Raw genomic sequence first — 17,027 nt, 5'->3', positions numbered from 1 at the left:
ATTTTGATAGGGATTGCATTAAATCTATAGATTGCTTTGGGTAGTATGAACCCTTTAACAATATTTTTTCTTCCAATCCATGAGAGTGGAATATCTTTCCATTTGTGTGTGTCATATCTTCAGAAATTTTTGGCAGTGGTTTTTCAGCCTTTTTTTCATGAGCAAGATAGACCCATTTTAGCTTCTGGCTCTAAGCAGCAACCCCAGCTTTTATTTTCCATCTTGCATGGAGAACATTTTTCTCCCAATAGCCCATCAGAGCCAAACTCATGACAACCAATGCCAGCTTCCCATCCTGTAGCTCAGAAATATAAGGGCTTCATCCTTGTTCGCTATTTTATGTTTGTTCCATTTTGTTTTACACATTTTCTAATTTTTAATTTTTATCTATTTTTTTGTGTGTTCATGCGAGCAGGGCATGGTGCACAGAAGTATAAGCTTGCTTCACCAGCTTAAGAGAAAACTGGGTCATTTTTACTTTTTAATATTTTATTTCAGTGTTATATAAACACAACCAATACGTTAGTAATATTTTTAAGTGTTACAGAAATTGTAAATGAAGTCAAATTTTTGGTTGAAGAGTAAGTGTCTGATTAGTTGCATGCTTTAATGATATTCAACTGTAGAGAAAATAGGCCTTTATATAGGAGACTTACATGGATGAGCTCTGCTTCCACAAAGGAGACAAATTCATCTGTAAATAGAAACAACATGGGCACTTGGGTGCCTCACTGGTTGAGTGTCTGACTTCGGCTCAGGTCATGATCTCGCGGTTTCTGAGTTCGAGCTCCACATAGGGCTCACTGCTGTCAGAGCAGAGCCCACTTCAGATCCTCTGTCTCCCTCTCTCTCTCTGCCCCTCCCCTTCTCATGCTCTCTCTCTCAAAAATAAATTTAAAAAACATTAAAAAAAAGAAACCAACAACAGCAAAATACAGAGACATTGCAGAGAAAGCAATATATTTACTTATTTTTAGGAGAATTAAATAGAACCAGACAGACCAATTCCATTTCTTGTATATCTGTATGTCTAATTTCAGCATATAAATCTATGTCTTAACTGACAACTCTATTAAACATAGCTTATAAATATATAAACATGCCCACATAATAAAATTTAAAGTTTTCATAGTTTACTGTTTATTTAGTAGTTTTATAACTGTAATGGAAATTTTAAATCAAATTAATATAATTTTTATTTGAAGTTAAAACATCATTATGAAGAAACTTTAACAAGATTTAAGAAACTTATACTTGTTTAAGATCATACAGAATATAGAGTTACAAAGAAATACTTATTTTGGCCAAATGTGTTCTATGTGGATAATTCCAGTCTTATAAATCTGCTTTTCATCCCAGATAAAAAGACTTCCTGAACAACAAAATAAATAATAATAACATTAAATTATAACCCAAACAAAAAGGTAAATATCCATGAGACTATACATAAAGAAATGACTACATAATAAGTAAATAGAGGAGAAATGACAAGATTTCCTTATAGGAGAATTTCAATTAATTAGTGTAAAAGGAATCAGGGAAATAGAAAATTACCATCCAAATGCCACAGTGTTAATTGCCATAGGAAATATCCAGCAATGGATACAAAAATTAATGGGCAAAAGTTTAAGCAGAAACATGATATTTGTATAGTTTCAAAGCGTCTCTCTCCAAGTATTTATTAATTACAAAGAGAGAAATAGTAACTTTACAGTGGAGAAACTTGACAGATATTATATTAAGCAAGTGTTGGAGATTAATATCACCTTAACACTACTGAACTGTACACTTAAAAATCTTTAACATGGTAAATTTTGTGTTATTTTTAACCACAACTGTTTTAAAAGATTAATGTCACCAGTCAATAGGACACATTGACATCACGTACCCCCTGATAATGATGTACTGAGAAGGATACAATATCATTTCTGCAGTATTCTTCCCAATAATGCATAGCATCAATAATCTATGGGGTGCCTGGGTGGCTTAGTTGGTTGAGTGTCCGACTTTGGCTCAGGTCATGATCTCATGATCTCATGGTTCATGGGTTCAAGCCCTGCATCGGGCTCTGTGCTGACAGCTCAGAGTCTGGAGCCTGCTTTGGATTCTGTGTCTCCTTCTCTGTCTGCCCCTCCCCCACTCACACTCTGTCTCTCTCAAAAATAAATAATAAACATTAAAAAAATTAAAAGGAAAATAATCTACAGAAGACAAAGACAATCTCAAATTGAGGGACATGTTTGTTAACTAAACTTATTATGGTAATCATTTCACAATACATGTAAATCAAGTCATTATCCTGTATGCCTTTAACATATACAGTACTATATGTCAATTATATCTCAATAAAACTGAAAAAAGTTGAGGAACATTTTTACAAATAACTGACTAGTACTCTTCAAAAGTCTTGAGGTCATGAAAGACAAGGAAAGGTTAAGAAACTATCATGGATGGTAGAAACTAAGGAGACATAATTAAATGTGTTGTAGGATTTTGCATTGGATCCTTGAAAAGAAAAAGGACACTAAGGAAAAAAGTGGCGAAACCTAAGTAAAGTCTGTAGTTTAGTTAATAGAAGTGTACCAAGGTTAATTTCTTAATTTTGATAACTGGCAACGGTTATGTAAGATGTTAACATTAAGGGAAGCTAGGTGAAGGGAACTTTATACTACTCGTGGTTTTGTAAGTCTAAAATTATCTCATAACAAAAAGTTTCTAAAGGGCTTAAATTCCTTATAACTTAAAACTTCCAGGGGCGCCTGGGTGGCGCAGTCGGTTAAGCGTCCGACTTCAGCCAGGTCACGATCTCGCCGTCCGTGAGTTTGAGCCCCGCGTCGGGCTCTGGGCTGATGGCTCAGAGCCTGGAGCCTGTTTCCGATTCTGTGTCTCCCTCTCTCTCTGCCCCTCCCCCGTTCATGCTCTGTCTCTCTCTGTCCCAAAAATAAATAAACGTTGAAAAAAAACAAAAACAAAAACTTCCAGTATAAATGTAAGTCTATATATATTTCAAAGTTAAATAGGTTATTGAAGCAATTTGCCCAAATTAGATATTTTTAATTGAATATTTATCATGGCCTTTTTATACAAGAGCACTTTAAAGCACTTGAATTAGGTCTTTGACTAAATACATAGTTATAACGTCACTTGACATTTGAAGGAAGGTAACTGTCCTAATTATTTCCATTCTTTATTTTAATTTGCGGATGGAAATCTGACTTAATCTCAGCTGGTATATAGAGTGCTCTCCAAATTCAAATGGCTCACATCACATTCAGCAAATTGATACAGAGATGTTTTTAGTTTTTAATCATCAAGTACAATTGGAATTTTCTTAGAAACTTGAAGTCTGAATAAAAATGACAGATCATCAATTAACACAGTGGTTGTCAATCTGAAGTCAATGGCAAAAGTTTTACTGGTCTAAGGCAAAAATGAGCCCAATAATGGCATAATACATTTTTCATAAAATGACGTTTTTAGTTTAGAGGACAGTTTCCTTTATTGGATCACTGTATTATCATTTTTACATTAAAATACCATTTCCTTTGTGAAATAATGTTACAAATTAATAGTGTTTGTTTCGTTTTAATTATTTTTCCATACATGGAAAAAGAAAAAGTTGACAAATCTACATTTTCCATCCATTTTGTGTATTTGTGTATGTGAACTTTACTATTTGAAATTCAAAGTCTTAGGGGCACCTGGGTGGCTCAGTCAGTTAAGCGTGGACTCTGGATTTCAGCTCAGGTCATGATCTCACAGTTCATGAGTTCGAGCCCCACGTTAGGCATTGTGCTAATGGTGGGGAGCCTACTTGAGATTCTCTCTCTCTCCCTTTCTCTCTGCCCGCTCTCTCAAAATAAATAAATAAACTTAAAAAAAATGAAATTCAAAGTCTTAAAATCACCATTCTATACAATTTTCTTTCCTTATTCTTACCATCAAGCCAGAGTCTTGCCATTGATTATGGTCACATCATGAAATGTAATCAAATACATTTAATCCATGACAATTATTTAATCAAATGCAGTTAACCCAGAGGCTTTTAGTTAATAATGTTTTAACTAATTACTATTTACCCAAAAAAGAATTCTATCTTCTTTCTCACTTAAGGCCTCTGATTTCAGCATACCTTAACAATCCTAACCTAAATATACTGAAACACTATTCCATGTTTTGTTCAAGAAAGACCTTTACTCCAAATGAGCAGATTATAACATGATTTATGGAAAACAGTTAATATTAATAAAAAAAGACAATTCATTGGTATTCCACATTTGATTTATCCATTCTCAAAATATTAAGGAAAATACTGAAGGCAGACATAGGTTATACCAGTTCTTCCCTAAGCATTTCTAACATTTTAAAAATAACTTATTACTAAATTTTAGTATACCTTGGTCACCAGGTAGACAGCCAGATAGTACCATTCGGAGTCAGTCGTAATTCTATGAATGAAGCTTATATCAATGAATATGATTTAAGAAGTATTTTAAGAGATACTTCTGTACCCTAAGAAATCCAGGTACAAATATTGTGCTCTCCTGTACAGGACATATCCTCATGGGTCTGAATTTACACACATTTAAATAAAATAAGGCACATGATTAAAGTGTCATTAAAGCAAACTTAAAAAAAACTTTTAAGGCAAGTTAGTAGTATGGTTAGCATCATTGAAATATGTTAACATTTTAATATTGGGTTTTTTTAAATTTTAGAATGAGAGAAATTAAAATAGCTTATGAAGGCAAAACCATGATAATAAAAAAAAAAGCCTAACTTCTTTCATGATTCCATTTCATTTTATGAATGATTTGCTAGGAAGTACCTTTTTTCTGTTTCCATGACATCACTTCAGAATCCTCAGAAGGGAAAATGGCCTAAAATCCAATCTGGTAATATCTGAAAATCTATCTTAAGGCCACTTAATTGGTATTATCACTTTTTCCTTTAATATCTTTTATTTTGATAGCATTTGTTAACGACAATAAGCCTCACTGATTTTTTTCCCCTCATCTACCTTTTATTCTCCACATTCAAATAACTGTTCTCTGATAAGTAAGGGATAGACACCTGTATACAAAGAGAGGTTTCGGCTTGCCTAAGGCCTAAACGACCATTAAGAAATCCCATCTAACTTAATTTTGGAGAACATTCCTGAACTGAATCTCTTTAGTCTTTCTACCCTTACTCACATTCTCAAATAAGTCAATTCTTTTTTTTTCTTTACCTTTCCTTTTACCTGATTATCTATGAGGACCTTTCACCAGGCATTTGTGTCCTTATGATTCAAAGATGATCTCCACTTACTAAGGAATAAAAATCTAGAAATTTCTGAGTAACGATAAGCTATATATCTGTTTTTCAAACCTAACTGCTTCCTGATGTATCAAAACTAGAAGCTAGTTTTCTTCCCCATGCATACATAACTGTCTACTAGAAAACAATTTAAAGGCAAAATAACAGGATATCTCTGTGGAACTAAGCATTTCCAGGTCCAGAACTAATGAACTTCCAGAGGACACATGAATAATGATTACTTATAGCTCATGAGCAAGAACTACATATAGTCATCAGGTACTTGGCCATGGCCCTCTGACCCCCGAGACCTATTCCTACCAGAATCTGGGGGTAAACTGGAGCCAGCCTCTGTTTTTGCTTCTCCAGTGCCATGTGGGAAGGGGAAGTTGGGCATAAAGCGCTTAAGGAACCGAAACTCACTATTGCCAGTGCCAGTGGCCGAGCACATTTCATAGGGACATGGCTGAGATAAAGATCCATTGGCTCCTTCTTGTACCAAGTTGTTAGGGAAATTACAGTCATCATAGAAATGCTCTTGAACTGTGAACTTTTCTCTATATTTAACCTTCTGGTAGATGTGTATAACAAAGATCACTGTGACAGAAAGGAGAAAGAGAAAGGAAAGCACAGCCAGAGAAATGACCAAATATTTAGTGGATGGATTTACCCTTGTAGGATGCTTGGATGGATCCCGAAACTGTAGATAGGGCTCAGAAAACCCATCTACCAGCAAAATGTTGAGTGAGGCAGTAGTGGAAAGAGCTGGTTGGCCATGATCCTGAACAAGAATTGTAAGTTTCTGAACCACGGGGTCTCTTTCAGCTATCTGCCGAAGTGTACGGATTTCCCCATTTTGTTGTTGAACAGAGAATAACCCAGTGTCAGTGGCCTTAAGGAGATGATATGAAAGCCAAGAATTCTGACCTGAGTCACCGTCCACAGCCACTACCTTGGTCACCAGGTAGCCTGCCTCTGCAGACCTGGGCACTAGGTCATTGCAGGGCAAGGTGCCATTCTGCAGTGGGTACAAGATCATTGGGCGGTTGTCATTGTCATCCAGAACAACCACTCTGACAGTAACCTGGCTACTCAGTGACAGGAAGCCCCCATCAGTTGCCTTTACCACAAACTGAAATTTTTGAATGGCCTCATAGTCCATGGTTCTCAGTGCATAGAGCTTCCCATTGTCTGAATTTATGGAGATGTAAGCAAAGACTGATAAATCTCCACTTTCTGGAGGAAGCAGAGTATATGTTACTTGGGCATTCTCACCCAAATCTAGATCCTCAGCATGAACTTTGCCAATAAAAATTGCAGGGCTGTTGTTTTCTCGAACAGTCAAAATGTATGAGTCTTCCTGAAATATTGGGGGATTGTCATTAATGTCAGATATTAGCACCTCAATCACAGTTTCTGTGAACAGACTGGGTGGCCCAGTATCCATGGCAACAACGGTGATATTGTAGCCTGAGACCTCTTCCCGATCCAAGACTCTGTCAGTAACCAGAGAGTAAGAATTCCGGAAAGTAGGTTTGACTGCAAAGGGAAGGTCTTCTCTGAGGAAGCAGATGATTTTTCCTCCCACTCGAATGTCCCGGTCTCGGATAGAGAAAAGGGCCACTACAGTCTCTAATGGGGAGTCCTCAGGGAGAGGGCTGGACACAGAGGAGACTGTCACTTCAGGAGGATTGTCATTAACATCCACCACTTCCACCAGGACTTTGCTGTGGGCAGAGAGGCCCCCTCCATCGGTGGCTTGAATGTCAATATCATATGTTTCAATTGCTTCAAAATCTAGGGGCCCTCTTAGTCGAACATCCCCAGTCTGTGAGTCAATCTGAAACGTCTGGAGAATTGCTTCTGGGTTTTGAGCTAAGGAATAAGTTATATCCTTGTTGGAGCCCTCATCCAGGTCTGTGGCACTCACAGTAACCACCAAAGAACCATTGGCACTATTTTCTAGTACCTGAGCGCGGTACACCAATCTGGAGAACTGAGGCACGTGGTCATTGACGTCCAGAACGACCACACGGATGTGAGCGATGCCAGATTTGGGAGGGGACCCACCATCCACCGCTGTAATTGTCAAGTTGACTTCAGGCTGCTCCTCTCTGTCCAGGGGCTTATCCAGCACCAGCTCAGCGTATTTGGGCCCATGGCTGCGAAAGCGGGTATGCAGGTGGAAATACTTGTTGGGGCTTAAGGTGTAGTTTTGGAGACCATTGAGGCCCACGTCCAGATCCTGGGCACTCTGCAGAGGAAAACGTGAACCCAAGGGGGTACTCTCCGGAATCTTTAAAAGCGGCTCCTTGTTTAGGAAAATCGGGGCATTGTCATTGATATCAAATACCCTGACCTCGACACGAAAGGACTGCAGTGGCTCCACCAAGACTATTTCAAAATGCAGAACACACGGGTCAGCTTTGCCACAGAGTGACTCCCTATCCAGTTTCTCCTTCACGAACAGATCCCCTGTCTTGCGGTGGAGCCGGAAGTGCACTTTGTTGCCCTCGGAAACCAGCCGCGCCCCGCGCGCAGCCAGCTTCCCTACCTCCAGCCCCAGGTCCTTAGCCACATTAGCCACAAACGAACCGCTCTCCATCTCTTCTGCCACGGAGTAGCGGATGGTTGCTGCACTTCCCACAGATATGCACACAAAAAAGAGAAGAGACCCTACTTGCCTGTTCTGCATGAGCTTTCTGTGCGCAACCGCCATCCGGTCTCACAAGCGCACTCTGCAGCAGCCGCCACCTGTTGCGGGTATACTTCACTTTTCTGCCCACAGATTCTTGGAACTGCTGCTCTCGGCTTTGCTCCTCTGTAACCGCAGCACCGGGCTAGCAAAGCCCGGTAAGCTGTTTTGCACTTGGAAGAAAATTTGCATTGAGCAACTCAACTCCCTAGTCTATCCAGTGTATTAATAGATATGTTCTCATTCTGGAGAGTTAGGCAGAGGATGAAAGTTGTTGCCAAAGCAACGCAGAGTCTTTAATTCCCTTTCAGAAAAAAAGTCCTTGGGAATTAAGAAGCCAATGAGGATAGTCACTTAAGCTGAAGTCACCAATCTGGGAGCCGGCTGGGGCTGCTGCAGCAACCGGCAAACAGCAAGGAGTAAGCAAGCTACCTTGCTTGTCCAGAGATCAAGGGAGAGTCAAAAAGGCAGCTCTTTTTGCCCACGGGTCCTGTCCCTGTGTTTTAATAAAATCACCTGTTTTGTACGAAAAAAGGTGGGGGGGGGGGTAGTAAAAAAGATCCTGCAGTGTCTTTTGGAGCCAGATGGAAGTCAGGCAGGGGCAGGGGTTTGGAGAAAGTGGTCAGCAGGAAAAAGAAAGGGGACAGACAGAGGTTTTTCTTTCAGGAATCTGGTGTCCAGTAGGTACATTGATAGGAGAACTGGCCAACTAGGCTCTTGATATACACAAATCCATTCCTTTCCTAGAACCCTCACCCTCAAGAAGCAGTTGGCTTGGCACTTAGGATTATAATGATAGTAATATTTACTGGGTATGGTTTCTATATAGCACTGGGACTGTGTTAAGTGGTTTACATGCATTATTTAATCCTTGCAACAGCTCTATTAAGTACACATTATTTCTTTAACATTTTTTAATGTTTATTTTTGAGAGAGAGAGAGAGAGAGAGAAACTGTGAGTGAAAGAGAAGAGACATAGAATCCAAAGCAGGCTCCAGGCTCTGTGCTGTGGGAACAGAGGCCAACACGCGGCTCGAACCCACAAAATGCGAGATCATGACCTGAACCCAAGTCAGTGTGCTTAACCGACTGAGCCACCCAGGTGCCCCTCTTTTTTTTTTTTTTTTAAAGACAAAGAAACAGACTGGAGAAGTTATGTCACTCTTCCAAGACCCCCTGCCTCATAAGGATTAGAGAAAGAATTCAGTTTAATTTTGTCTGACTCCAGAGTCTCTGCTCTTAATCAGTATATTACGGTGTTTCCCAAATAACATAATGGATAAATTAAATGAAAATGTTTGGCTTTGGATTTGAAAGGAAATGAAATAACAGACTACTTAGATATATTGAAAATGACCTGATAGATATTTGGGGGATACTTGTTCAGAGTTTCTTTTACAATCATTAGATCATAGAATGTTTAAGAATGATGAACCACCTCAAAAAAGATAGGGTCCAATACTCCCCTCGATTTTTTTTAAAGATTAAGAAACTAAGGCCCAAATGATGAAATTACTCGCCCAGTTCATACAGCTATTCCTGGCAGTAGGAACTAGAACCTGTCTTTTGACACTCTCATCTCATGTCCATCAAAAGCATTTGGTGAGTCCCCATTTGTGCTCAGCATTTTGTATGCTAGGTGCTATAGAAAGAGTTACTGCCACTTATGAGAAATCTAAACCATATTTTCCAAATGAGAAAAAAAATGACTGAAAAGTGTATATAATGTTATTGACATCCTGACATGAAGGAGTTAATGGATCCCCCAATCTCCATTACCTAAATTAATATCTAGCTTAAGTGTGCAGCCCTAAACAGTTTAATTTTGCCTCTTTAAAAAACTGTATATAAGGGTGCCTCGGTCACTTAGTTAAGCTTCCGACTTCAGCTCAGGTCATGATCTCACGGTTCGTGAGTTTGAGCCCCGCATCAGGCTCTATGCTGACAGCTCAGAGCCTGGAGCCTGCTTCTGATTCTGTGTCTCCCTCTCTCTCTGCCCCTCCCCTGCTCACACTGTCTCTCTCTGTCTCTCAAAAATAAATAAATGTAAAAAAAACTGTATATAAAAGTACATACAATAAAATGTACAGAAGGTAATATTTTCACTATGCTAAAAAAAACCCTTAACATTTATGATGAGTAATCTTTTAAGTCTAGTTTCTTTCCTCATTATTTAGCTCCATGTGAGACTGACATTTTTGTGTTTAGTTCTTGTTCACCCATTTCCATTGCTGTATAGAATTCCAGAGTATTGTCAATACCCTTTGGCCATAGAGCATCAGGAACGCACCTGTAGTTGAAAAGAGCTGTATTTTCTGACTCCAACAAGGGAGACTGCATACCACAGAGAATCATGGGGAATCACAGTAAGAGGGTGTCGGAAAGGACTTAGAGTATTTAGTCTTGTGCAAGGTGATCTGGGGTGCTATGAAGAAGGACTTTACTCTGGATGGAATGCTATCAGCAATGGAGTTGATACTATAGTTGGGTGTATTAATAATTCTTATAATTATCTTATATCTTATATAATTCTTATATCTTCTCTATAATTCTTACATAGAAAAGCAGAAAGGAGAAGGTAAATCTGTGATTGGAAACAAGCTGTGACTGGTAAATCATTTTAGCACAGAGGGATATTTGATCATTTTTGTGGACTGGACAGTGTTCTTTTCTGTCTATATTCAGGCATGATTAAGGTGTGCTCTTGTTTTAATTTTGATCTATCACACTACACAGCCTCGTGTAATGCTGGAGTTCTATGAAATTGTTTTCGTTCCACCATGGCCCAGCCTGGAGTATCAGGGCTGCTAGCAGTCAGGCATTGCTTTTGTCTTTTCCAGTATGAGTGCAGCAAAACTCATTTGCTCATTCTATTGTTCTACTATTCACAGCAGTGTGCCCTTCTATATGTCACCTTGTAGACCTGTGTACATAATTTGGGGGAGGGGACATATACCTAGAAGAGGCATTGATGTCATAGGGTATGTTCTTTTTCGCTTTACTTCATATTGCCAAACTAAGAGGTTGTACCAATTTACACTCTCATCAGCAGTGTAACCTCCAGCTGTGCAAATTCTTACCAACACCTAGCATTACTCATCTTTTTAAAGTTTAACCATTCTTGCTCTCCCAGCGTGGGTTTAATTGCATTTCTCTGATGATTAATTACTGATGAGGCAGGGCACTATGTAATATGTCTTTAGTCACCTGGTTATCCTTTGGGTGGGGGGACGGTTGTTCAGTTCTCTTGCCCAGTTTTTACATTGAATCACTTATCTTTTTTCTATTGATTTGTAGCTCTTCATATATTCTGAATATGAATCCTGAATATCTCTTTATAAGAAAATGAGACATATTTACCCTTAGTTGATATATATCTACAGAATTTTTCTTTAAAAAGGCAATATTTCTCCCAGTGTTTCACACATTATGTGAAAACTTATGGCCTCCTAGGGAATCTTTTCAAAAACTGAGATACAATTGACATGCAACATTGTATTAGTTTCAGGTGTACAACATGATGATTCGGTATTTGTATGATTATGAAATGGTCACCCCAGTCAGTCTAGTCAACATCTATCACCATATGGAGTTACAATTTTTTTTTGTAATGAGAACTTTTAAAAATTTATTTTAATTCCAGTCAACAGTTATATTAGTTTCAGGTGTACAATATAGTGATCCAACAATTCCATACATCACCTGGTGCTGAGAACTGTTTTACCATGCAAAGTAAAATACGTTTACTTGCCATCTTTAATTCTTGTTAGGTGAAGTGTCTGTTAAGGTCTTTGACTCAATATTTAGTTTGTTTATTTTCTTGTTGAGTTTTAAGAATTTTTTGTATATTTTAAATATATATTTATCTTGATTATTTATCAGATATGTCTCTTGCAAATATTTTCTCCTAACTTGTGACGTGTGTTTTTGTTCTCTTGAAATTGTCTTTCACAGATAAGAAATTTTTAATTTTAACGAAGTCAAGCTAATCAAGTATTTCTTTCATGGATCATGCCTTTGGTATTGTACCTAAAAATTTATCTCCACACTCAAGTTCATCTAGATTTTCTCCTATCTTCTAAGAGTCTTATGGTTTTGTGTTTCTATTTTACTGTAAGATCCAGCAGTTGCTCTCCTTGTTATTTACCCAAAAGATATGAAAACTAAGGTCCATGCAAAGCTCTGCACACAGAGGTTTAGAACAGCTTTATTCATAATTGCCAGAGCTTGGAAGAAATCAAGATGGCTTTTATCCTTTTTTGAGATAATCTGTGAAGAGTATAAGGTCTATGTCTAGAATTATTTTTTGCTTGTCAATGGCCTGCTGTTACAGCACTCTTTTTTGAAAAGACCATGTTTTTTTCAATTACATAGCCTTTGCTCCTTTGTCGAAGATCAGTTGACTATTTTTACGTGGGTCTATTTCCAGGCTTTCTATTCTAGTCTGTTTGTCTATTACTTTGCCAAATGATCAGTGTAGCTTTATAATAAGTCTTGAAGTTAGGCAGTGTCAGTCCTCTGACTTTGTTCTTTTTCAATATTGTGTGGGCTCTTCTGGGTCTTTTACCTCTCCATATAAACTTAGAATCAGTTTTTCAATATCCACAGAATATCTGTTTGGGATTTTTATTTGGATTACATTGATTACACATCAAGTTGGGAAGAACGGACTTCTTGACAATATTGAGTCTTCCTATCCATGAACATGGAATATCTCTCCATTTATTTAGTTCTTTGATTTATTTCATCAGAGTTTTATAGTTTTATAGATCTTGTACATATTTAGGCTTAGGTTTATACCAAAGTGTTCCATTTTTTCAGGGATACTAATGTAAGTGGTATTGTGTTTTCAATTTTAAAATCCACTTGTTCATTACTGGTATATAGGAAAATGATTGACTTTTGTATATGAACATCATATTCTGCAACATTGCTATAACTGCTTATTAGTTCAGGAGTTTTCTTTTAATTGAGTCTTTCAGATTTTCTATATACATTATCATGTAATCTGTAAACAAGGTGGTTTTTTTCTTCTTTCCCAATCAGTACACCTTTTGTTTCCTTTTCCAGTGCAATGTTTAAAAGTATTAGTGAGATGGAACATCTTTGCCTTGCTCCCAATCTTAGTGGGAAAGCCACAGAGGATTTAGGGTAGTAAAACTATTCGTTTGATCCTATAATGTAAATATTGGTCATCATACATTTGTCAAAATCCATAGCATGCACAACACCAAGAGTGAACTTAATGTAAACTATGGACTTTGGGAGATAATGATGTATCACTGTTGGTTCATCTGTTGTAACAAATGTACTACTATATGCTTCAAGATGATCATAGTGAGGGAAGCTGTATATGTGTCAGGGCAGGGAATATATGGAAACTCTCTGTATCTTGGGCTCAGTTTTCCCATGAACCAAAACTGTTCTAAAAAATCTTTTAAAATATATATACACAAAAGAATTTTGGAATTTGGAATTACATTATTACACAAGTGCCATTTTTGTTTGTTTGTTTGTTTGTTTGTTTGTTTGAAAATCAACTCAGGCAAGCCAGAGAAATATAATTAGACATATTGGAAAACAAATTCTTTTTACTCCATGTTCTGCTCTATACAACTCTATATTTCCTGTTTATAAAATTAGTTTAAATAAAAATCTGTTCTAACATTTATGCAAAATGGGTCACTTATGTTTACTTTATTTACCTCTATACCATACATTTAAATGCCTCTGAAATTATTCTGAGAATTTTGTCACTATTTTCAACTTCTTTCAGAAAAAATACTCTATCTAACTAGAATATTGGAGAATCTCTCCATCTGTTTTTTCTATTACTATATCCAAACTTTAAGTTGTCTTAGTGTTGTAATATTTAGGATATTTATTTTGATTGTTATTGTTATATTGCTATTTAAAATGCCCTCTAATTTTCTTTCATATATACTCCTTAATCTGGAAAAAAAACATCTATTTTTAGGAGCCAATGTATTTTGAAGCACTGAGGTCACAGCTGCTGTTTCAGACTTTACTACGATTTTAGACCTTTTTTCTTCCATGTGTTTTTTTCATGCATTTTACGTTTCTTATTCATTTTGGCAGGAACAGGAGGCTTCAGGGGTCCAGAAGTCTTCTTAGGCAGCTCAATTTATTGCAGCTGCTCTTGATCTACCATCTGTTGTTTTGAAGGACAATACCTCTTATTGTCCATCATGTGCACGTGCATCTAATGTTTCAGTCTTTCACAGTAATGTAAGAAGACGTAAACCAATACCATTTACAGGCAAGATTTATATTACATTCGTCTTTTAAACAGAAGGCTTTCATGCCCTTATTCATGCTTGTTTGTTTTCCATGTTGACTCTGGTAGCACAGGTTACAGGTGTCTTTCCATGAAACCTGACAAATGTTTGCTAAACTTTCCAATTTAATCAAATGGAACCTAGACTAGAGTGATAATTTGTCTCTTCATTAAATTCCAACCAATTTCTCCCTTTTATAATTGAAGACAATTCATGTAACAACCCCAAACACAGTATCTATATTTTATTAAAATTAATATTCTGAAAATATTTTATACCTTAAAACAAATGATAACTATATTTTCTGTGTTAAGATCCATAGAAGAGCAAATGAAAAAATATCTATTAGAATACTAATATTAACTGGATTGGCTGACAAAGCCAAGTATACTTCCTGGATAGGTCTTTTTTTCTGAGATTGATGTTTTTTCATTTGAGAAAGAAATTTATTTTACTCTCAACTTGATAGAATTTATTTTACACTGTAACCCATACACCTAAACATACAGTAAGGCTTTGGCTATATAGAAGTAACTTTTTTCAAAAGATGGAAAGAACGATATTAAAACAATTAGGAAGGAGAGGTTACCAGTAGAGACATAGAAATTTGATGTTTAGTTGGAATTTTGACTTTAGAGCTTCTATAAATATGTATCTACTTTTTGCAGTATTTTTATAAAAATAACAAGATTTGAATGAGGCATGTCATTACCTCTGTCTCTTGTTTTTTTTTCTTGTTACCTATCAAAGAATCTATATTTACTTAGCAACCTAAGGGGATCTCCATTCCCTTATGGATGTAATTATGAGTGTAATTATGAATGTAATTAATTCATAGTGATTTATTCATCACTGTATAAAAATATGCATGGTAAAACAGTAAAATACACAGAGTAAAAATAATAAGCATACCAAAAAAACCCTATTATTTTCAGCCTTCTGATAGCCTATATACTATTACAGGAAGAAAATGGAAAAAAAAACAAGTTTTACTCCTAGAACTCCTATTACATATTACCACATCTAAATATAAGTACACTTTTCTTCCTCCCAGAAGCTGAAATCAAAGCAATACTCTCAGCTATTATTTCTTGAATGTATGTGGCTCATAAGATAGAGCATTTATTTTAGTATTTTTAGTAAATATTTCTGAATTCCTATATGTACAAATATTTCTCAAATACCTATCTGGTAACAAAGGTGTGTTGAGAGAAATGCTTGGGAAAACCAATGTATTTGTAGATTATTTTCTTGGACAGAAGTGAGAGATAAATCTGAAAATTCTCAATTCTCCTTTATATCTTTATGGATTTTAAGAATAGGCAGATCTCCCAAAACCCACTTCCTGAGGTCTAAGATCTCCAACCTTTCCGAATTTTTTTTTTTTCAGAGTTTAGGGTCTCAATCCAAAGTCCTCTTTAAACTTTATCAAAAGCATTTTCCTTTTCTACCACCAGGTGGCAGATGGATCCACTTTTTGGCACAAGACCCCAACCCCGCCCTACCGGAAGTTGTCATGCAAAGGAAACCTCTTTAGCCACGCCTAAAGTTCAGCACCCTAGACGCGGACAGCGACACCGCCCAGTTTAGTCTCATGACTTGCTGCAGAGGTTTTCACCTGACAAAGGAACTGGCCAATCCCAACTGGTTCAAAGGGCCGTGTGACTGACTAAGTTACAATGCCAGATATGGAGGGGGTAAGAACCCCTTGATTTTAGATATTTAGGCTGGCAAGGAAACCAGCTGATATTAAATAATATCCCTTATTGCAAAATGTTGACTTTTTTCTCTCTCTACTCCCAGATTCTAAGTGCAAGCTTGTAATTGTTGTCTTCGTGTGTGACACACATTAGATCATCCAACCTTGGTGTGTTGGTTTATTCCAACAAAATGCCTAAGACATCAAAGGCGGTACAAAAGTCTGTGTGAGTTATGGCGGCCAATACCTCGTCTTACACAAAGCTGCTTGTCAGTTTTCTCAAGAAATTAGCATGAGGCTAGATAGCTTTTTCTGCATTGTTTGCCAATTAATTATTCTCAAAAACACAAAAAGCAGCTTTGTTCGCATGAAAGAACTGTTTTAGGCAAAGGGACTGATTGGACTGAAGCACAAGTGTGCCCAAGAAGTGACGATTTAGGTGTTATCTTTCCAGTTGCTTAGCAACAAATTTAGACAAAAAGAGCATGTCTGTGGATTTTAATTCGTGTCTCAGAATGGCAAAAACTCAAGGGCAAATGAAAATGGGCTCAGGACAGCATAACATATTAACTGAGACTAGGGCTTAGAATCAGAGTCTAATTAAATCCCAGCCCTGGGGCATCAGGTACGGCCAAGTAGGAACAAGGAGCTGTTTAAGATGGACAAATAGGTTAAATTCAGCTTAGTTTTAGCTATAATTCATCCACGTTAAACTGATTTCTTTCTCTTTCCCACTTTATTTTGGCGGTGGTAATTCAGAACTTTAACCAGCAGAGGGCGAATTTACTGCATTTTCCGCCCCTAAGACACTCCCTCTTTCCTTCCCCTACCCCCACCCCTCTCCCCTTGCCCAGGAGATATTAATTTCCTAGGCTCCTCAAATATACTGAGGGAGGTGTGGTGGAAAGATAGTAGCACACAGAGCTTGGCAGAGTGCCCGCCCTGTCACCCTTGGATCTGTGGTTGCTCTTGTATCTCCTTGCTTAAGGCTGCAAAGGGGATTGCAGTGGTTGTTCAGGAGGGGGCAGGGATGAAA

The 17,027-nt window shown here is 37.3% G+C and overlaps 1 protein-coding gene across 1 annotated transcript; it reads right to left on the bottom strand.

Moving 5' to 3' along the window:
* Positions 1–5,560: 5,560 nt before the first annotated feature.
* On the bottom strand, positions 5,561–8,017 carry PCDHB1 (protocadherin beta 1). The gene has a single exon (XM_047876268.1). The coding sequence runs from the start codon at positions 8,015–8,017 to the stop codon at positions 5,561–5,563; it is 2,457 nt and encodes an 818-aa protein (XP_047732224.1).
* Positions 8,018–17,027: the final 9,010 nt, after the last annotated feature.

Source organism: Prionailurus viverrinus, chromosome A1, assembly GCF_022837055.1.
Source record: "Prionailurus viverrinus isolate Anna chromosome A1, UM_Priviv_1.0, whole genome shotgun sequence".
NCBI lineage: Eukaryota > Metazoa > Chordata > Mammalia > Carnivora > Felidae > Prionailurus > Prionailurus viverrinus.
The sequence above is the reverse complement of the archived record's forward strand: the minus strand, read 5'-3'. Positions and strand labels throughout refer to the sequence as shown.